This window comes from Equus caballus, chromosome 2, assembly GCF_041296265.1.
Source record: "Equus caballus isolate H_3958 breed thoroughbred chromosome 2, TB-T2T, whole genome shotgun sequence".
NCBI classification, from domain to species: domain Eukaryota; kingdom Metazoa; phylum Chordata; class Mammalia; order Perissodactyla; family Equidae; genus Equus; species Equus caballus.
The window spans coordinates 111,127,013-111,150,172 of NC_091685.1; the positions used below are offsets into that span (position 1 = coordinate 111,127,013).

Here is a 23,160-nt window from a genome sequence, read left to right on the forward strand (position 1 = left end):
GACCTCAAAGACACATTACTTTATTTGCTGCTACCCTGCTTCTCAAAATTTAAAAAACTATTTAAAATATATGTCTCACCTAGTTTTCTCAGAAGACAACCAGTCAATTGCTCTTCATTAATATCCACATTTTTGTCACTGTAAAAGGGAAATAAAAATCAGCACTAAGTACAACAGAAATTAAAATGTAATATAAAATGACATGTACACAGTTGTAAAGTAGATCTAATCAAAAGAATAACTAGTTTACAACCTGGAAATGATTTACACAATTTTGGAATGATTTACACTTTTCAGATACTTCTTATAGCTGTGAAAATATGATTTGCAATTTGGTATCCTAGTGGCTAAACGAGTGTTCTTCAAAACATACGGTACTATCCATGAGCGGATCATGAAATCATTTCAGTCAATCTCATTCAGCATTTTTTTTAATAGACTACAAAATGTCAGAGTACATCACACAAAGAAAAGGTAAATATTGCTTTGTAAAACATTACTTTTTACACATACATGCACACACACATATCTATATACTCATGCGTATATAGGTACATATACGTGACTGTATACGTGCACTTTATCTGTGGATGTATGTGTACAATGAGTCATAATAAAAAATACATTTTTTATGATGTGTCATAGTCAAAAATATTTGAGAAACACTGGCCTAAATTAATCATTCCCTTTCTCAACTTGCCTAGTTTGAAGAAAGGCTTTTATTAAAAGCTTACTTGACTCCTTTTGTATAATTTATAAATTATCTTTCAAGAAAATCAAATCCTTTATAGTACATTATCTGAAGAGGTAGAAATAAGAGAAAGGAGGGTAATGGTGCCATGGAAGTTTATTCTGAAGAAAGAGCATGCCTAAGAAAAATGAGAACTCCTTCTTCTGACTAATAACTGTGTCTTCCAGGAAGGTTGCTTGTTTGAGTACAGAAGTAGGCACACTAAAAATCATTGTAAAGAACTATGTTCCTGGAGAGTTCTCAGAACATGTGCATTTTCCCTACTTCTCCATGTGTAAACAAGCCTCCATCAGCAGAGGATGCCTACAGTGTGTGAGCTCTGTTGGTAATCAGTGGAGGGGGGATAGTTTAGCTCAGGAAGGGGTGTGTTAGCAAACCATCTGGTCAAAATCTAAGCCTTATTCTTCAGTCACTTTATCAGTAACAAAACCAATATAGCTGATCATCATTATTTATGGATTCCATATTTGCAAATTCACCTACTTGCTAAAATGTATTTGCAGTCCCAAAATCAACACTAGAAGAGCTTTCCCAGTCATTTGTGGATGTGAGTAGAGCAAGTAAAAAATCTGGGCCACCCAACGCTTTCCCAGCTGAGTTTAAAGAAGGCCTCTTGTTTCAATTCGTGTTCAGAGATGACAGAGGATGGAGAGTGGAGATGGTAGGGGGCAGTGCAATGCAGAAGAAAAAGTTCCAGCTCTGGGGCCAGCTGGAGGGGATCTGAATCCTAACTCTGGCATCTGTTAGTCGGGTAGCGTCAGGCAAGTCACTTAACACTCTTAAACCGCCCCTTCTTTGTAAAATAAAGAAAATAGAACCTAGGGGAATGATGAGTTGTTTTAAGGATTTAAGACTACAATCTATGTAATATATATATATTTATATTTATATTATATATGTGTGTGTGTGTGTGTATATGTGAATATATATATATATATATATATATGCGCCCCAAGGAGTAATGGTTCAGTATTTGCTAATTCAGTGTTTGTGGCAACTTTATAGAACATTAACTACCACAAGTAACAAGAATTGACTGGGTGTTCTTTTAAAAGAGAGAGAGAGAAATAGAATAAGCAGGAAATCTCATGAGTCAAATGTATGTGTCTCAAATGCTTAAATTTACTCCTGTTTACAGAACTCTGAAACCAGTTACACTTAAATTGTTTCTATTTATTAAACTCTGAAAAGAAGATACTTACAAATATGTACAAGAACAGTAAAAACCACTCAACCAGTTTTGTTTTTACAAAAAGAATGGGTGCAGATAAAATTCTTTCCACTAGAAGGAGCTCTAACCTTATTAATAAAATTTTTCAGATACAACTGAAGGATTTAAGCAGCAAATTAAAATTACTAAATTTTCTTAGTGGAAATTAAGTTCCTTGTCTAACTCTGCTGCCACATTTGAAACATAAGATTTTTTCAAAATGAAATTTTAAAAACCAAGATGCAATTAAAACATACACAGTCCCTCTACAGTAACAAGCAGCCGTTATGAGCTGACTGCTGCGCCCTCAAGAGGTGGGGCTAGTTGCAGGTCATCAAAAATCCAGTCAACCGGTTACTGCTAGCTGCAGCACTGCTTTACAACAGTCTGGATAATTCCTATTTAATCTGAGTAGTACTACTAACTAATCCATAAAATAAACGGGCAAGTTACTTCTCCTCACTGAGCCCATTTCCTCCTCTGTAAATAAAGGGGTGAAAATGGGTAACTTGCAGGATGTGTAGAGGATTAAATGAAAAAATAAAAAGGGAAAAAGTGTGTGTGCCAATACACAGCTGGTGCTCAACATATGCTGTGTTCTCTCTTCTTTTCTGCTTTTTATTTTATTGCCTGTTAAAATGCTATTAAATGCTCTGAAAACATTTTCCAGTTTTTAAATATGTAGAAACTCAAGCTTGGAATCTACAAAAGTAGCAAAAGAGAAAAAAACATTTTAAAATCAAGCTAACGACTGAAAAATGTTTTGTGATTCTCGCATAGAATGTAAATATACCCCCCAAATTGTTATCTAAGGTGTTATTAAAGTATTAAAAGATGCTTTTTTTTAAATGAATTTTGATAAGACTTTTTCATGCAAACTGAGTCAAAAGCCTATTAGATACAGAGTATCCAAGATGATGGGTAGTATACTTTATCGATAAGGTGATTCGAACAATTAGTATTTGGTGAGGAACTATTTTAAAATCTGATAGAAATGGATGTTTTACTAGATTGAATAATCAGAGTTAAAATATACAACTAGGTACTCTGCTTGAGCAGTCTTAATTAAAACTTGTTTTTTGCCTACTCACAGTAATCTACCCCCTTCTTTACAACTGTAAAAAAGATAAGAAGCCCCAACTACACTGCAAACCAAGATGAAAAACATTGTTAAATATCCATCAGCAATAATTCCTCTCACCTAACACATCAGGGCATACTCTCATCATATGTCATTAGAGAGTCCCTAGTCCATTACTACATGGCACACATCTAGCTTGTTCTAACACAGGAGGCCACTAGCCACTCACCACATGGGGCTAGCAAGCGATTAAAATGTGATAGGCCAAACTGAGATGTGCTACAAGGGTAACATACACACTGAATTTTGCAGACACTTTGAAAAACATCTTATTAATAGTTTTCTATAGTTAATTACGTGTTAAAAACAGATTTTACAAATACTGGTTAAACAAAATATTACAGGGGCCAGCCCCATGGCATAGTGGTTAAGTTCAGTGACTCTGCTTCAGCAGCCCGGGTTCATGGGTTCAGGTCCCAGGCACTGACCCATACCATTTGTCAGCCACTACTTGTCAGACCCATGAATAAAGTGGAGGAAGATTGGGCCGGCCCTGTGGCACAGCGGTTAAGTGTACATGTTCTGCTTTGGTGGCCCGGGGTTCACTGGTTCAGATCCCGGGTGCGGACATGACACCACTTGACAAGCCATGCTGTGGTAGGCATCCCATATATAATGCAGAGGAAGATGGGCATGGATGTTAGCTCAAGGCCAGCCTTCCTCAGCAAAAAGAGGAGGATTGGCAGCAGATGTTAGCTCAGGGCTAATCTTCCTCAAATAAAAAAAAAAAGATTGGCAACAGATGTCAGCTCAGTGCTAATCTTACTCAGCAAAAAAATATACATATATTTACTATTAGAATTAATTCCACCTGGGGCTGGCCCAGTGGTGCAGTGGTTAAGTTCACACATTCCGCTTCAGCGGCCCGGGGTCTGCTGGTTCAAATCCCGGGTGCAGACATGGCACTGTTTGGCAAGCCATGCTGTGGCAGGAATCCCACATATAGAGGAAGATGGGCATGGATGTTAGCTCAGGGCCAGTCTTCCTCAGCAAAAAGAGAACTGGCGGCAGATGTTAGCTCAGGGCTAATCATCTTCTTCAAAAAAAACAAAGTAATTCCACCTGTTTCTCTTTACTTGCTTAATATAGCTACTAGAAAACGCAAAATTAAATACGTGGTTCACATTTGTCATTCTCGTTATATTTCTACTGGGCAGCATTGCTCCAGACAGTCACCAAAGAAAAGTGCCAAACCTGAGTGCCACGTCCATTTCCTCAGCCTGTAGCACAGCACCCAAAAGAGGCTGGACCTGGATGGCATCACCAATCCTCACACCTATGTTCTTCTGTGCCATTTCACTCAGGCCAACCTTGCCTCCAGGAAATCCTGACACAGGCCAGGCTGTATAGACCTGCCCAGAACACAGGAAATAAAAATATGAGAAAATAAATATTCAAGTATATCGTTAATTTATAAGGCAGAAAGCTAAGCACAGCCAAGTACGTGGATCTGCAAAACACAGTCCTTACCCCAAAGGAGTTACAATCTGACACAAGTCACAAAAACCTTTTTTTATAAATATTACACTTTTTGTGAAGATTAGGAATGATCCCACAGCAAAAATGGTGGAAGATTTGAAAAGTGGATTTAGGAAAAGACACAAAGGCATTAACAGATGATAAGAAAGAAATGAGAAAAAATACTGAAGGCAAGCTAACTGTAAGGTAATCCAGCCTGGAGCATAAACTACATCCAGGAAATAGTGAAGGAATGGGCAGAAGAGCTTGGTGGGAACCTAAATCTCATCAGATTTAAATGTTAAGGGAGAGGAGCAAGGATTTCTAGCTCAAATTAGTGGGCTGAGCTCATACATTGACAGTGTTCCCTTCCACAAAACACAGTAAAGGATTTTTAAAAGTCTAAGCCCAGAATAATGAAAAGAATGGGAAGCACGCCATCAGCAGACAGAGATTTCAAAACATTTCCAGAGGACCCAAGTGGATGAGAGAACATTGAGAGATGAAGCAGCAGCAGAAGACCTGGCAGAGGCAGCCAGGGGCCAGCAGCAGGGAAGAAAGCCAAGGTGCCAACAGTGTTCCAGGAGAGGTCCTGGGCTTGGAGTCTCAGATATGATGAATGGCAGCAAGGACAAACACAGCTGAAAACAAGTAGGGTAATTAAACACTGGTACACAAAAGAGATGACCTTCAAACCCCCAAATAACGTTTCTGTGGAGAAATATAACTAATAGACTAGGAGAAATAGGGCTGATAGTGAGTGTGTCACTACCTCCTGAGGAAAGGCCTCTCTCTACATCATGATGTTTAGGTGCTGCTACGCCCAGCATAGTCGCAGACATCAAAGTAGGGAAAAGTTTATATAGATGTGAGGGTCTTTTAAAATATAGTTTTTAATTTATTCCGGCTTGAACTAAAAATTAAAATCAAAAACATCTCAATTCTTTCTAAACTAAGGAAATGAAAAGGACTCTTACCTCTTGCTTTCCATCCAAACTGGTAAGCAACACTGGTCGACCTATACATATATTTGCAGACTTCATAGTGTTGAGTCCAAGTTGAACGAGGGAATTCTGGAATGTTTTAGGAACTTTGTCATCTATCATGAAGGAAAAGACAATTAGTTTTGTAATATTTTGTAAGTGCAGTTAAAGCATGCTTTCTTTTGGAGTAAATAAAAATCCTCCATCCACACAGCCACATGAATACAATTACCATACCCGGGAAACCACTGTTCCAACTCTCCTTATTTTAATAAGCAGAATTAAAACCAAACCTTTTGAGGGTCCACTGATAATATGAGTGCTAACTAAAAAAGAATATTTTATGGGTCGTTACTAGTTTTCATTCTTTAAAAAAAATCTCTAATTGCATTAAGAACTGAACATACTTGCAATAGGGCTTTTCATACTTGCACACTGAGCTTCTCCTATTACAGATGCTAAGTTGAGTCAGCTACTAGTATTCAAAGGCTTGAATTAGGGCACTGGCACTCATCTGGCTCAAAAGGATTAAACTTTGCTTCCACCTCTGGCCCACATGATAGCAATCAGATATTTTTCTTTTCTGTTCCCAAGAATACAAGGATAAGACAGTAACACAGGTCTTTTCCAGCGACTGAAACGAACATTAGTGCTTTCAACTCTTGGCCAAAGAAAGGGCCCAGAATTCAGCCCAATTGGCAACGTCTCTGAAAATGATGTGCTAACATCTCTACCCTTTCCCACCCACCCACTCAAGCTCTACATTTGGTTAGATATCCCTCCTCTGATTCTCCCAGCACTCTATGCTGCCAGATACTAGCATTTATCATCCTAATATTCATTTGCTTTACAGTCTGACTTTCTCCTAAACCGTATGCTGCTTTGGGGCAGGAATTTGGTCATATTTATCTTTGTATCTTCAATGTCTTGTAGTTCATCAAATAAGGCAGTTGTATAATAAATATCAGTGAAATGAATGAATGTAGTAGATGAGTACACAATATTTTTCTTTTCAGCAAAAAATCCATCACACACTTAGGAAATTTTAACCTGCCACAAACTTTGTTATAAAATTTATTATAAAAAATTTTATTAGACACATATACCATAATCATAGAGCTCTAATATTAATTTTTCCTAAATGTCAGAAAAACAGATCTTTTGTAATTAAAAAGGAAGTAAATCAATGAAAGCAAAACCAAGAGGTATGTCTGATTTACATTATTCTCTATCACTACAAGGTAATTTCCCAACACATTTATTCTCCTTCTGGCAGCAGATGAACAAATCTAGAAAAAGAAAACACCTCACAGAGCCAAGACTAACAGTACTGTGTGAAAAATGAAATAAGCTGATTTCATAATATGAGAAGCTCAAAAGAAATTCAACTTTCCCACGAACATTAGGTCTATCACCAATGGAGATCACGTTCAAATTCCCATCCACTGGCCTTGTTTCCCAATATCTTGTATTCTGTATTCTCTGTTCACAGCATCCACATCTGCTCAAGCTGTCTTCCACACAATTCCCTTCACTAGTCCTCATTCCTCCAATACTTGAAAAATATATTGTGACATCCACCTTCCCCATTAACTAAATTTACATCTGTTGAGTACCTTATGTGCCAGATTAACTAATGAGATAGTAACAGTAATTTCAAACTACCCACCCTTCATTTGTTCATTCAGCAAATATTTACTATGTGCCTACTATATGGCAGATACTATGCTAAGCAATGGGGATACAAGGTGAAAAGAGCAGACACAGTTCTTGGCCTCATGGAGCTTACAATCTAATAGGATGAGAGAGTTATTAAACAATCACTGAGTAACCGTAGAATTATAAAATAAGATCAATGCAATGAAAGAATGACTAAGGGTGCTGGGAGAGCCTATAATGTGGGATCTGATCTAATTTGGAAGTATCAGAGAATGCTTCTCCAAGAAAGTAATGTTTAAATTCAGATCTGAAGGAAAATTAGGAATTAACTAAATGAAGAGAAAAAAAGAATTCTCAGCAAAAAGAACAGCATGTACAGAGGTCCTGGACAGCAGGGAGCATCGTGCATCTGAGGGAAAGAGCACAGGCAGAGTGGTAGGAGAAAAGGAGGGATCATATAAAGAAGTTCAAGAGCAGCGAGCGCAGTAGGCTGTATCAAGCTGCTGGTTTTCATTCTGACAGCAACTGGAGGCAAGTCAGGGGAGAAAAGCAAGGTCATGACAAGATCTTCATTTTAAACAATTGTCCTGGTTGCAGAGCAGAAAAGGAACTGGAATGGAGCAACTAGTGTAGAAGTCCAGGTGAGGGATGATGGTGTCTGAGATGAAGGTGGAAGCAGTAGGAACGGAATGAAGAAGAGGAATGTGGGAAATATTTAGGTGATAGGCTTGGTGGTGGACTGAATATGTGAGATGTGAGAGAGAGACGTGTCGTGGATGACTCCTGGGTTTCTGAATTTTGCAATGGGAAAAACTGAACAGGGCTAGAGCTTGTTTTGTTGGAGGAAATACGAGTGCATGAGGCCAGTCTTGATGCACCTTTGAAAAAGCCAAGAGAAGAGGTATAGTATAGTGCTATTCAAAGTGCAGTTCACAAACTATTTGTTACTGCTTTGTGACAGGATAAGCACAGAAAATGAGAAGCATTTAGAAGCTTCTATTGCACTTTGATAATTTTATATCTGTTGAATCTAATAAAAATTTATATTTTTTAACTTATTTTTCTAGTAATTTATTTTTATTGTATTTTACAACAGTGCTGACCTGCGACATATCATAAATTTAAAAACCTTCCCTAAAGAATTTGAGCAGCATTGGTCTAGAAGACAGCTGGATCAAGACTCAGAAATAGTATAAATTACAAGTATAAATCTGAAAATAATGAGGATATAGATGGAAAACTCTGGGCATTGGAGGAACTTGGGCAAAGAAAGAAGACTTACAGAGAAAAAAAGAGGACTTTAAGACTAAGAATTGAGGAACTTCAACATCTGACCGTCAAATGGAAGAGGATGAGCCTGCAAAGAAAACTGACAAAGTACCAACAAAGGATGGAGAAAAACTAGGAAAGTTTAATAACATAAAAGTCAAGAAGTAAAGTGTTCAAGGAGGAAATGGTGGACAATGCCAAAAGCTGTTGGAGGTCAAGTAGGGTAAGCAACGAAAAACTGTCCATTGGTTTTATCAACATGGAGATGATCTGTGACCACGGCAGGGACAGTTTCCACCAAATGATGGGATGGATGTCAAATACGAACAGCCTAAGGAGTATGTGAAAGATGAGGAGGCACAGCCGGCTCCATTTCAGAAATGTGGAAATGAAGAGTGGAGAGAGAGAGGGTGGTGGTAAGAAGAAAATGTGGAGCTTTTGTTCTGATTTAAGATGGATGATAAATCAGCAGGTATAAATGTCAATGGGAAGGATGTGGTTGAAAAAGAGATTTGATTGGGGCTGGCCCCGTGGCCGAGTGGTTAAGTCCGTGCGCTCCGCTGCAGGCGGCCCAGTGTTTCGTTGGTTCGAATCCTGGGCGCGGACATGGCACTGCTCATCAAACCACGCTGAGGCAGCATCCCACATGCTACAACTAGAAGGGCCCAAAATGAAGAATATACAACTATGTACTGGGGGGCTTTGGGGAGAAAAAGGCAAAAATAAAATATTTAAAAAAAAAAAGAAAAAGAGATTTGATCATGCAGGACATAAGCTGTCCTCTGATTCCCAAGGAATACTGAAACACTACGTTAACTCTAAGAGTGTCTTGAGGATTTGCATTAAACGTAAAAATCTTGACACTAGTTTAACCTGATCCATTTTTCAAAGCTATCACACATAGGTTGAACACATAGAAGCTTTACCGACCAAATGACTTTTCAGATAAATCCGTTCTCCCAACTCGAGGGTACCGTGATTTAGCATAAATGGCTTTAGAGTCAAACACATCTGGACTCAAATATCGCCTCTGCCACTTAGTACCTGTGTAACCTAGAGCAAACCACGTTTTCTTCCTCTGTAAAATGGGCATCCTAACACAGTACCCATCTCCCAGGGCTCCTGTGAAGATTGAATGAGATTTGTATGTGACATACCCAACCTACTGCTAAGACCAGGGTGCAATTAATAGCTGCTATTAAATACTAGAACCTGTGTAGTAACAGCAGGAAAAGGCACCTTCATTCTTAAATGCACAATAATGTCTCTTAGGAAGGATGTATCCACATCTTTCCTGAACTGGGTACTTAATTTTTTTAGTGTATGTATCCTAGGCTCGCTAGAGATGAGCAATTTTGTAGTTAAATACGTCGTTAATCTTAAATGAGGCAAAGTCGTTTCAGGGCAACTTAGAAATCCAAACCAATTTACAAAAGAGACAGCTTGACTTGGCCACGGATAAGCCATCGCAGGCGCGGCTTGGGGGCCTCCGGACGGCTGGGCCGTTCACGGCCGGGCCTCGCGCAGCTCTCGAAAGCCCCTGCAGCCACGGGCGGCGTCGCCAGGCCCTCGTCCTCGCGGGCTGCGCCCCCTCGGCCTCGAGTCTCCCTCTCAGAACTCTTTACCCTTTTCTAAGAAGTTGGTCACCGCCAGAGTCCCGGCCACCGCCGCGATGCCTGGCCCAGCAGGAGAAGCCGAGGCCCCCGCAGCACAGGGAGCAGCGGAGGGCGAGAGCGAACCACCCTCTCCGCTTCGGTTGAGCCGCTTTCTGCTCTTCTTGGAAGACATGATCAGAACGCTGCCTGAGAGAAGCAGCGGCAAAGCCGGCTCAACGTGCGCGCTTTACTGTGAGGAAGAACTTCCGGAGCAGAAGTCAGCGAGGCTCCGCCCGGAGCCGTAATCCCGCGAGTGGAGCGCAGTGGAAGAGGGCGAGCCCCGCGTCTTCAGACCCCGCTGTCTTTGAAGAGGTTGAAGAGGCTCTGACTTCTGCAAAGGAAGACGGATTAAGCGGACACTACCGTCATTTGGATTGTAAACTCTTGAAAGATAAGACTTTTTCGTGTCTCCGCCTGCCTTCCCCATCGCTAAACAAACGTCTGTTCAATTAAATTAGGAGGAGAAAAAGTGGTGGGAAAGTTTCCACCCGCTTTCCTGGAGCCGAGAAAATTCCTGACAGGAGCTGGGAGACAGGGCTTCGCTTTCTCCTCGCTATGGCGCTGCCAAGTCGTAACCCTAACCCAACTCTGAGACGGGTGGGGTGGCGCTCATCTAAAATTTACGGTAGTGACCTCCGCTCGGGAGCACAAAGTGTGATTTGGGGCCGAGCAAGTGGGGCGTCGAGGGACGGCGCCGTGATGCCGCCGCTGCCGAGCGGGGTCTGCTGGCGCGCGGTGCTGGCCAGGGCCCACAGCGCCAGGCTCTCATCAGGGTCCCGCGGGGCGTCAGGCGACGCGGGTTGCGCGCAAGACCACCCGGCCGTAGTGGGCGAGCTGCGGGGAGAGCTGGACAGATTCGGCGGCGTCTCGGTGCGGCTGGGCGCGCTGGACCGCCTGGACGCCGCCGCCTTCCAGAGGGGCTTGCAGGGCAAGTGTGCCTGGGCCGAGGGGCTGCGCGGCACCCGAGCCTTTCTAATGAAGGGATCCGGCCCCACCCCCGTTCAAGTCCCGAGCCCGGAGGGAAGGGGAGAGGGCGCGATGACCCGCCCGGTTCTCTCCCTTTTGTTCCTGTGCCCTTTGCTGGGAGGTCTCTGAGGCGGTGTGGTGAAATGGCGATGATACCACACTTTGGGATCAGCCGCCCTAGTTTCTGGTCCACTTTCTAGTGTGTGACCTTCGGCAAGTTCTGTCAACCACCAGTTCCCCATCCATCAACTGGGTGATGGGAGCACAGGGGATGGCTCAGAGTTAAGTGGGCTAATGCATATGAAAAGTGCTCAGCACGCATTCTGCCGCCTGTTGAACGCTCAGTCGCTGCTCGTTAATATCACTACGTTATGGTTTACCATCAGCTACCGAGCCGTGGTTCAGCCGGGCACTTTGCCCAAGACAAAACTAGCTCAGATTCTAGTAGAGGTGGTAGACAACGAGTGGACCCGAGAGGTTCTGAGTGGTCACGTTTGTGCACAAATTGGGTCAGGAGCCGTCGCGTCAGGAACTGGAGTTTGCTTCTCCTTACAGAGCAACAAGTCCTCTCTGATTGACCGGGGAGGGTGGCGGGTGGTTTCAGTTTCGATAGGAAATCTCTGTCTTTGAACCTGGAGTCCAGTGTTAAGAAAGGAAGCTTGGATGGAGGAGCCTTCACTTTGAGAGAAGCCCATGATTTGGTTGGAACAGCCTGTTTTTTAAATCGCGCCTGAGGGTCCTTATAATCGAACTGAAGGCATAGCCTGGACATTCAGCCATGGGAAGATTCTCTCATACTAACAGGAAACTTCAAATAATCTTTATCCTATTGAACAATATGGCAAGTGAGCATCTATGTAAATACGATCGACTAGCTGTCTTTATTCTTTAGTCATTCTCATTCCCAAGCCGCTTACCTCTTCACCTCATTTTCTCTCCTGCTTGTGAATAATTGCTGACTCTAACAGTATCACCAGTAGGAGAATCAGATCAATGTTCATCCTCTATGTGTACATTTCTGTAGGTAGATACAGGTATTTATTGTGCACACTCTGCCCAAACAGGTGATTAAAGCCCTACCTTAGTCAGCAAGGCAAAGCAGAAAGGAGGTTGGGTTTGGAGTCACACATCCAGGGTCCAAGTCCCAGGTTCTGCCACATGCTTAGCCAGGCATTAGGCAAATATTTGAAGATAGAAAATATTTGCCTCTTAGGTTGTTTATATGAATAATCCCAGCCCTAATTACTAGGTGGATGTGGTTATCAAAGATAAAGTATATGAAACTATAAACTCTTAAGTACTGTATACTTTTTCTATTTTTTAAAAAAACCTTCTGTTGTACTAAGTGCTAGATACTGTTTTAAGAACTTTACAAATATTAATTCATTTAATAACAACCCTGTGAGGTAGGTGCTACTATTACCCCCATTTTAAAGATGATGATACTGAGACAAAGAGAGATTGAGCATTTCCCTGCTTTAGATTCTGCTTTTCCTGCACTGTCTGCCTCTACGAGCTACTGCTAATTCTGCTGTTGAGTCAAACAAAACTGAATAGTATTGCCTGTAAAGAGAAACTGAAATAATCTGAGAAGAAAGCCTCATAGGAAGTCTAAATCTGTTCTTTTCAAGTAAATTGGACTGTGTATTATGTATTAGCAAGAGTTGTTATGCAGATTTACACATGAAGTCTGTTGTTTTAGTTATTGATAACTAAAGTTAGATGGATGAACAGGTAATATGTTGCTCAGCTTCGCATATAATACATCTACATCAGTCGGGAAATAACCCTGGTTCTGGTCCTTGCTATGCAACTGACTAGCTGTGTGACTTTAGGCAAGCCAGTCATTTAGTAAGTATGAACTGAGCCCCAGTGCATAATCTCATGTTAACCTGGAGAAGTGCAAATGCATGAAATATTAATTAGTATTAGAAAAAATAAATAACAGAAGAGACATCATTAGGCAATGTGTAATAACTTCTGGTAAATCATTAACATAGTAAGTCCCTAAGTTCACCTATGGAGAGCATGTGAGCAGTGGTTAGGCAAGATTTTTGTCAGAGAGGTGGTGTATGAGCAGACTTTCAGGGATGGATATATAGCTGTGGGGATGAGGAATGGAGAAAGAAAAAGCATTCGAGTTTATTAGAGAAAAGAGAAAGGAAAGAATAAAGTGATTCTAAAGTTTCAAGCATTGGTGCCAAAAATAAACCTGTAAATGAAACTAGTTTGGAATGGATGGTGTAGGAGTCAATTTTGAACATACAGTGTGAAATTTGAAGTAGAAACCTTCAGAAAATTTCTGAGAGCAGAAAAATGCAGTGTTCAGGGAGGTCAGACTGGGCGACCATCCTTGTGTAGATTTTAGCTGAGACAGTGGGAGTTGACAGATACTCCAAGTTAGGGAGTGTAAAGATAAAAAGCAGGAAGCAAGTGACTGTGCTTTGGGAACTTCAGCTTTTTCATTTGATTAGAATGATTGAGTGGCAAGGAGGACATGGGAACTCTCTGGGGTGATGGAAATGTATTATTAATCTTGATTGGAGTGTGGGTTACACAAGTGTATGCGTATGTCAAAATTCATCAAATGTACACTTAAGATTTGTGCATTTCACTTGATGTAATTGAATGTCAATTTTAAAAAGATTTAATCAGAGAAAGAGTGAGGTGAGAAGGATCTGACCCCATATGAAAGACTCCCACGTGTTTGTCACACTGTTAGGCACACCGACTTTCAAAGAGGTAGAAAACATGGTCCTTAACAGGGAGGCCCTACTGCAGAGCTGTGGAAGAGAAGAGAAGGAAAAGGAATTTAACTATTAAATAAATAATCAAGCCTTCGCACCACACACACACACACACACACACACACATACACATACATACTCTACAGGATTATTGTATAGATTAAGTGAGATGGTAGATGGAGAAAGAGATCTGAAAAGTTTTTCTAAAACTAAAGTATTAATTTGTTCACCCATAAATTAGAGGTGATAATACCTGCCTTTCGTGGTTCTGAGAACTTAATGAGATGATGTATGTAAAGGAACTTAGTAAGAGCCAATAAACGTTAGCATCTTTTTCTCCTGGCTCAATCTTAAGTAATAAACTAAGAGAATTTAAGGAAGTCAAAAACAAATCTATCTTTATGTTCATCATGCTATTATTCATAATCAGGACAATTTAGGAACAATCTTTCCAAGAGTAGGAGGCTAGTTAAGTAACTTATAGTATACCTGTATGTGGAAAATTATGTAGGCTTTAAAAATTTATGTTCATTAAAAGAATTTTAATAACAAAGTGTTTACAATATATAGTAAAAGATGTGCTGTAAGTTATATATGGTATGATGTCAATTCCAAAATTATATTCATGGAAAAATGTCAAAATTTAAAATTTTATCTCTACATGCTAATAAAATGTGAAGTTTTGATTTCTTCATTATACTTTATTTTCAAAATTTTCAAGAACTAGCATACATTATATAAAAACAAAGTTATACTTTTAACCACCTTGAATTTTATAAACCAAAAAAAATTACAACAGAACTCTCCAAGGAAGAGTAAATAGAAACCCATAATAGTTATTTATAAAGATTAAAACTAAGGATGTTAAAAGGAACAACATTAAAATGGAATTTTAGGGGGCCAGCCCTGTGACCAAGTGGTTAAGTTGGTGCACTCTGCTTCCGCCACCCAGGGTTTTGCTAATTTGGATCCTGGGCGCAGACCTGAGGCCACATCCCACATGGCACAACCAGAAGGACCTACAACTAGAATATACAAATATACAACTATGTACTGGGGGGCTTTGGGGAGAAGAAGAAGAGAAAAAAAAAAAGATTGGGAACAGATGTTAGCTCAGGTGCCAATCTTAAAAAAAAAGTGGTATTTTATTTTGTTTAAATCAGTGTGTTTGTTCATTCCACAACTATTGAGTACTAATTATATGCCAAGCATTGTGTCAGATGATATAGATATACTGACTGTATTCTCAAGGAATTCAGTCTGGTGGAAAAATCATATAAACAAGGTGGAAATTGTAATAAAACATAGTAGTTCCCGTGCTGCTGATGTGAACAGGGCATGTTGGGATCCCCCCCGCCCAAGATAGCTAACCAGTAAGGGAAGTGGACACTTAAAAATGCCTACCTAGAGGACTTGACACCTTGAGATGAGTTTTAATTTATTCCACTCCTCTCACTGGACAATATTCACAGACTTTTATCTTCTTCTACCTTTTAGCTGCAATACAGCAATGGAGATCTGAAGGTAGAATAGCGGTATGGCTGCACATTCCCATTCTCCAAAGCCGATTTATTGCCCCTGCCGCTTCCCTGGGCTTCTGCTTTCACCATGCAGTATCGGACTCCTCAACGCTCACACTGTGGCTGGGAGAGGGGCCCAGCAGATTACCAGGATATGCTACACATCAAGTAGGAGTTGCAGGTCAGTTTCAATCTAATAATCGGAATTAACTTGTCAAAGGTTCACCCAATTTCTTACTTCTTACAGTTGAGCCATAATTCATTCATGTGGAATAACAATTTGCTTACGTTAAAGCATTAATCATTTTATCCTCCTTGGAACTGTTGAGTAGTGCTTTAAATAGATGAAGTTTGCCTTATGAATCAGCAGAGGGCAGCACAGAGAACAAGCAAGTTTAGTGTTTAGTTTTCCAAAGGATATGTTTGAACATGTTTTACACAGATATTGCAGTTTCACTACTTAAATAGTAACACTAAATTGGAATCAGGGAATAAATTCATTATGGTAAGACAAACATATTAGTACTAATTATGTGACTTTGTAAAATACAAGATAGCTTTTAGGTTGAATTTAAGGTAAAGCAAACCAGGTTTTCGATGATTTGAACTTTACTTCTTAAAGACATTTACATTAAGTTCTTGTGCCATGCAGTTGTTTTAAATGGCTTAACTTCAATATATTATAGAATTTTGAGTCACCGATTAGCTTCAGTGACATAGTCTTGAGAGAAGACTTGCTTTAGGCTAAGACAGGGGCTCTCAAATTGTAGAGTACATCAGAATCACCTGGAGGGCTTGTTAAAAGGGAGTGCTGGGCCCCACCCCCAAGAGTGTCTGATTCAGCTGGTGTGGGTAGGGCCCGAGAATTTGCATTTCTAGTAAATTCCCTGCTGCTGCTGCTGATGTTGATGCTTTTAGAACCAAGATTAAGAAAATTCCTAGATTTCCAGAAAAATTAAAATAGTATAGAATCCTTATGACTTACACTAAATGAAAGCAGTAGTACATATTAATTAGTAATTTAATTAATGATAATTTTATTTGCCTTCCTATAATTTACAAGGGCTTTTTTGTTTTTCATTGAAGTAAAATTTATGTATAACTGTATAAGTTTCAGGTATACAACATTATGATTTGGCATACAAGAGTTTTTAAAGGTAGTTTGCACCTTTGAAGTCTTAAAGGGGTGAGTCAAGGATGTCTAATGTTTTCTCTGTCCATGATCTCACTCCTCTGTAGCAAGTACAGGCATTCAGAAACTTTCCATTCAGCTCTACTTCAAAACACCACTTGATAATTTGATGACAGCTTCATACTTCATTAGAAAGGCATACAGATAACTATCAATTCATTGGTATGACTTTTAAATTAGAGTTTCCAGTTATTATACAGAATTGGTAATATTTGGATAAACAATGTCCTATGAAGGACTTGTTTATACCTAAGTACTGTATTGTGTATTATAATTAAGATCTACTATAGGAGTTCTGGGAATGAGAGACCTGGAACTTGACCAGAGTCTTGAAGAATAACTAGGATTTGAAGTGGCTGTTGGGAGTGGGGACAAGATAATGTAAGAAATTGTTCTGGAAACGTACAGAGTTTTTTAGATGAAGAGAAAATAGTTGACACTTGTTGTTATAAGCAACAGAAGGTAGGTGTGACTAGTGAAGGGGATCAGAACGTACCACCCCAGATTATGCCACTTTGGCATAGTGATTATTTTAAGCTAAAGACAACTGAGAAATAGCAGATGCAGGAAGGGCTGTCTGCCTCCTCCTTTCTACCTAAAAGCAGGGCATAGATTTCTTGTACCAGGAAGAGGAGAACATTCTTATTGCCAGAGACAGGGAGTTGACACTGAGGTGAGTCTGTACAAACAAACCTTTTTAAAACAACCCTTATATCCATTAATTTTCCCCATATATTTCCTAGTCGCTTTCCCACAGTTTACTTCCCCTGGCCCAAACCCCTTTTTCTTTTGTTTTATCATGTCTTCATAATTTATTGCTCTTTGTTAAAATGGTATATAAGTCCCTGGGTCTAACCGCTCTGGGGATTTTTACTTCTTTCTGTGAAGCCCTTCACCTCCACTGCAGGCCATGTAAAAATATTAACATTAAATAAAATTTAATACTTTTTCTCCATTAATCTGTCTTCTGTCAGTTCAATTCACAGGCCCCAGACATGGAACCTAAGTGGGTAGAAGAAAAAATCTTTCCTCCCCTACACTGGAATGGAGTGAGCTATGGCTTTCTTACTGTTCTTCAAACATAGCATTCTTGTGTCTGCCTCAGAGCCTTTAAACCTACTGGCTCCTCTTGCAGTGCTCTTCCCCAGTGCTTTAGTTATCTTGCTCCTGAACGCCGAGGTTTCTGCTCAAAGATCTCCTCAGAAAAGCTCCTGAGCTTCCTGTCTAAAATAGAGCCTTCCTGCATGCCAGTCCCATCATCCTTTGTCCCTTTATCCAGCTCTACTTTTCTTTATAGCACTTATCACAATCTGAAATTATATTTTATTTCATGTAGTTAATTTCCCCCACAATAATATAAACTCTGTGAAGGCAGATATTTTTTCTCTCTTGTTCACCACTGTATCCTCAGGCTAAAGATAGTGTCTGGTATAAAGTAGGTGCTCAATAAATATTTCTTGACTGAATCATTGAATAGATCGTCAGGTGGAGACATCAGCCCTCTGAGAATGCAACTGTAGTGTGGTGAAAGGGTGATCTTGCACAGTGAGAAGAATGCCTACTCGTAATCCAGGCCGACGGGCTGTCAGTCTTTGAGCTGTGTGGATTTGGGCAGTGAAAATGATACCACTCACGGGATTACTGTGAGGAATACCTGCGATAATGCTCATAAAGCACTTAGCACACTACCTGACTGAGCATAATAATATAATAATAACTTCTATTTAATCCTTAATCTCTTTGGATTTATTTAACTTTCACGTTGTGACCAGCAGGGGTCACTCAAATTGTGCTTTATGGATGCTAGTTTTGTCTTTGGAATAAATATTTTGCTCATGTGTACAGTGAATTCATTAGGGAAAAGTTCAGTTTGAGTAATCACAAATTATTAAAATTTAAGAGTAAGTTTCCTTGGCATTTCTTTGGCATTGTCTCCCTTGTAAGGTCCGATTAAATTATGGTTTACATTTTTAATAGAAGCCAACATTAATGTTAATTATCTCTCTTAGTGGTTTTCCTTCTTGCCTTAAAATACTAAAGTATGGTGTTTTCCTTTCAGAGAAAATTGTTCTTCCTTGTGTTAACATACCCATCCCCTTATGTATTTTATCTCTACACAGCATTGATCACCTGCTCATGTTCTGTACCGTTTATTTTTTGTTTATTTGTCTGTCACCTCCTCACAAACACCAGAATGTGAGCCCCATAAGGACAGGGTATTTTGTTTTGTTAACCACTCTATCCCTAGCACCTAGAAAAGTGCCTGACACATAACAGGAGCTCAATTAATATAGTATATATAGAACTTATATGTATTATATATAAGAACTCAACTAATGCTGAAAGAATAGAGGAATACACAGAAAATATTTTTTTAACAATATCGTCCCACATTGTGTAAATACAAATATTTTTAAATTTTGGCATTCAGTGGAACCTAATACAAATCATTAAAGTATTTGTATTTTTGATCCAGGATTGCCCAAAAAGAAATTAAAAATTTTTTTAAAAACATTTATTTTTGAGTCCCTGACATCTAGTCAAATGCTGAGAATGAATAGATAAAAGAATTGGACTGGAACTCAAATATATATAAAGTAAAGAAGTATTCCAAAACAATATACTGGTATGTTATAACGTTGTGTACATAATCTAGTAAAGACATTTAAGTGCTTCAGGGAAGATTAAGATATTTGAGATTTATGTCGTCAGGGGGCACGACCCATGTTCTGTACAAAGAGCGTCAAGAAATAGAAATGAGAGTGGAAAAGTCAATTTATTTATTCAAGAAATATTTTTAAGCCCTTAAAATAATCTGGACACTAAAGTAAATGCTATACAAGGATAGACAGATTAATTTATTTAACTGTGTACTGTCAGGAATAGACAGTCTAGAGAAGAAGCTTAAGCAGATGACTGTCCTGTAAATTAGCCTGTGCTAGAACCATCCTTGGTACTCTAAGCTGTTAAAACAACCTGGATAGCTGAGCAACCAATTTCCTGCTGGAGAGATTTGCAAGTCTTCATGGATGAGGTGGTATTTGAACTAGGCCTTCAAGGATGGGTAGGATTTTGATGACCACAGTTAAGAGGGTGGGAGGAGTCTAAAGTAAATGAAATTAATTTTTCTCAGTTATCTTTTATTTTTCCCCCCAACAGGAGCTGTATTTGATGAAAATACTAGAAAAATATTGGTTGTACAAGATCGAAATAAAGTAAGTTGCTTCTGCTTTATAAATTGTTTTCTAAATGTTCAGTTTTCGCTAGAGAAAAATAAAATGTAGGAATTTTGATATGCTCAAGGAATTACAGAAAGATATCTTAAAAGTCATTTCTAAGCAGTTATGGGTCATTTAGGTATTTATTTAATCCCAAAAATATTTATGCAGGCCTTGGAATGTCAGGGTAAATGCAATGTTACTATCTATTATTTTTATGGCTTCTGGAAAATTGTAAATGGCTCTATTTAATTGGGAAGACAACTCTGTTTCTAACAGACTATCAAGATAGTCTTCTATTCATTCAACATTCGTTAAGCTCCTAATCTGAGCCAGGTGCTGGGAATACAAAGATTAAAAAGACAATATCCCTGATGTCCTTATGGTTAACAATTAACTTCGCCTTTAAAAAGCCCCTAAAGACTTCTCAGAGGAGGTGACATTTAAAGTGGGTCTTGAAAAATGAGTAGACACTTACTAGGCAAAAAAAAAAAAAAGTGTAGAAAAACAGACTGAGAACATTAGAATTGCATATATAAAGGCACAGAGTTCGGAAAGAGGCTAACATGGTGTCTTGGTCTGTTCAGGCTGCTGTAACAAAAATGCCATAGACTGAGTGGCTTACACAACAAACATTTATTTATCACATTCTGGAGGCTGGGAAGGTCAAGATCCAGGCGCCAGCAGATTCAGCGTCTGGTGAGGACCTACTCCTGGCTCATAGATAGTTGTCTTCTCCCTGTGTCCTCACATGGCAGAAGACACAAGTGAACTCTCTGGGATCTCTTTTATAAGAGCACTACTCCCATTCATGAGGGCTCCACCGTCATGGCATGATCACCTCCCAGAACCCCACCTCATAATACCATCATGTTGGGGATTAGGATGTCAACATCTGGATTAGTGGGGTCAGGTGGGGGGGCATAAATATTCAGTCCATTGCACACAGTGTGGAAATAATGTGAAAAAGTTCACTGTGGCCAGGAGTGCGGGGAGTGGTAAAATATTTGACCAAAAGTCAAATAAAATAAAATATAAGGCATATAGGCAGCTAGAAGCAGCAAAGGTTTTTAAGAGAAGTATCATGATTAGAGATCAAATGTGTTTATGCTCAGGAGTATAAGTAAAAGTGAAAGAGAATAATTATTTTGATACTTTATGAGACTTTAATAAATACTCATGGACAGAGTCAAACATTTTTTTCCCTATTGTATATGTTTTTAAAATTTTAAACTAATATTTGTAATGATAGCTGAAAGCAGCATCACACATTTCTCAGAAATGTTACCTAAAATTATTTTCATAGTTATCTCATAAATAACTTTTGAAGTTTGGGTAAGGCAGGATCTCTGACTCAAACTAAGCTTTATCATCAACGGAAATTTATTGAATGCCTAAGGTAGTATTGTGCCTAGCCCTCAATAAGTTTTATATTTGAATTGGAACATATAAATATAAATATATATATATACACACACCCATATATATATATATTTGATGAGAATGACTGGCGAGTGGGAAGCATGATTGAGTAGTGGAAGTAGATCCTAGTTAGGAGGGGTCCTGGGAGCCAGGCAGAGGAGTTTAGATTTGATGTGGAAACAGTAGCTTTTGAACAATTTTGATTGAGATGACAAAGTGATGAAGATGATGTATGGAAAAGATTAAACTAATACCAATATGCAAATTAACCTGACAACAATATCCTGAATGAAGGAGAGTCAGTATAAACACAGTGGACTTGGGAGTCAGGCTGATCTGAGTTCCAGTCTCTATGCCACTTCTACCTTGGCCACATCTCTGAGCCTCAGTTTCCTCATCTTTAAAATCTAGATAATAATATCTTCCTCATAGAAATTATGCATTCGCTGTCCTTTTTTCCAACTGGATTTATACCTAGTACTATGTGACTAGAGTTTGTAATATTTCTTTTGTATTAAATAAGGGAAAAATATGTTAATAAAATAAAGATTATTAATGCTTATAAGCAAAGGGGGGGAGGAGCAGGGAGGATGCAAACAAAGATATAGCCAGAGAGGCCCACCAGGTGATTGCTGTAGTAATTAAGAGGGGAGGTAAGGAAGCCTTGCACTAGGATGATGGTGTGAAAAGGAAGAGATAGATGCCTCTATGAATTGGTGACAGTAAATTTGTCAGTTAAGAAAAAGAATGAGTTTTAAATCATTTGTGATTTTGAGTTGAGGGTGGGAGCTGAAATAATGGTATCGCTAGGGATGTTGGTAGAGGGGAAATGAATTCATTACAGAAAATTTGAGGTTGAGTTAAAAGAGATATTGAAGTGGGAATATCCAGACATTTCTTCTCATTCCTCCTAATGAATTATTGAGTACCAGACAAGTTGTTATTGGTCAATTAATTCCTCAGTTCCCTATGGTACTAAAAAGAGATGTGAGATGAAGCATATTAGTTAATGAATTTCTTTTTACAACTTCGACCATCATGACCCACAGTACTTTAAAACTGTAGGCAGTGGTCTTCATCCACAGGAACAGATACGAGGAAGATATTGATATATCGAGTCTAGGATTGCATGGCCTAGCCTCACTGTGCTAAGAGGCCTGGCGGGGGACTTTCCATGGCTTCCATACAGCTGCAGTTCTAGCTATTGTATTCTATAGAATCATGCTCTGTGGAGTTGTGCAATATAGCACAGTGCCACCCCAAGAAAAACAGGTACATAACAAACATTACATGAAAGAGAGAACTGAGTAGTATGTTCTAAAAGCAGACAAAAAGTACACTGAAGTTAATTTTCGGCATCATCTGTATAAATAGTTGACAATTAGGGATAAAGTAGTTGAAAAATAGGAAGAGTAACACATATCAGTTCTTTCCCATAGGCCAAAGAGGTTAAAGGAGTTGAAACATGAAGATAATAGTTGAATCATACTAATCTATATTCTTCACATGTCTAGATATGAGTTAGTCCGCCATTCTCTAAAATAAACTATTTGGAAGTGAGGACTTCTCTGACATCACATTAGGAATGGAAGATAAACACCCAGAGAGCTTTGTGTCTGGTGCAATTCATGGAGTGTGAATATGTGTGTGTGTGTTTTAATAGGAAAGTTCGAACTTAGTTGTTTTAGAACATGTTAAACTTCAGTTATGCCCCAAGTACTACACTTAGTAACTAAAGTTAACATTTTATAGTGCATTGGGAAAATGGGTTCAATTCTTCCCTGTACCTAGGTTCTCTCTTTGAAGGAAATTAATTAATTCTCCATTTTGGTCCATAAATGTATCATTTTGAGAAGAATATAGTTCTATACATAGAGGAATGTATCTCAGATTCTTCAAATTCCAATTTTTTACGTCTGTTTGTGTGTATGTGTGTGTATATACATATGACATATATATATGAAGTTAA

At 39.1% G+C, this 23,160-nt stretch overlaps 2 protein-coding genes across 13 annotated transcripts in view; one reads left to right on the top strand and one right to left on the bottom strand.

Annotated features, from left to right (window-relative positions):
- The window catches only part of AFG2A (AFG2 AAA ATPase homolog A), a 309,252-nt gene extending 298,929 nt beyond the window's left edge, over window positions 1-10,323 (bottom strand). For 4 of the 9 annotated variants that reach the window (XR_002806528.2, XR_011436155.1, XM_003364517.5 and 1 more), the window contains exons 1-4: window positions 10,097-10,323; window positions 5,538-5,659; window positions 4,297-4,454; window positions 80-138 (exon numbers count right to left, since the gene is read on the bottom strand). Coding sequence is in view for 5 of the 9 variants with exons in the window: in XM_003364517.5 (XP_003364565.1) it covers window positions 80-138; window positions 4,297-4,454; window positions 5,538-5,659; window positions 10,097-10,259 (502 nt within the window). In the remaining 4 variants the exon portion in view is untranslated. Of the gene's footprint in view, window positions 1-79; window positions 139-4,296; window positions 4,455-5,537; window positions 5,660-9,902 lie in introns of all 9 variants that reach the window. The other 5 variants (XR_011436156.1, XR_002806529.2, XM_070259563.1 and 2 more) reach the window with 5 other exon arrangements.
- Window positions 10,324-10,377: 54 nt separating this feature from the next.
- Window positions 10,378-23,160, top strand: part of NUDT6 (nudix hydrolase 6) — a 30,065-nt gene continuing 17,282 nt past the window's right edge. Inside the window, exons 1-3 of one of the 4 annotated variants that reach the window (XM_070259610.1) lie at window positions 10,378-10,751; window positions 15,337-15,540; window positions 19,711-19,766. In XM_070259610.1, the coding sequence (XP_070115711.1) occupies window positions 10,682-10,751; window positions 15,337-15,540; window positions 19,711-19,766 (330 nt within the window). In that variant the 5' untranslated portion in view covers window positions 10,378-10,681. Of the gene's footprint in view, window positions 11,938-15,336; window positions 15,541-19,710; window positions 19,767-23,160 lie in introns of all 4 variants that reach the window. The other 3 variants (XM_001501991.7, XM_005607860.4, XM_070259631.1) reach the window with 3 other exon arrangements.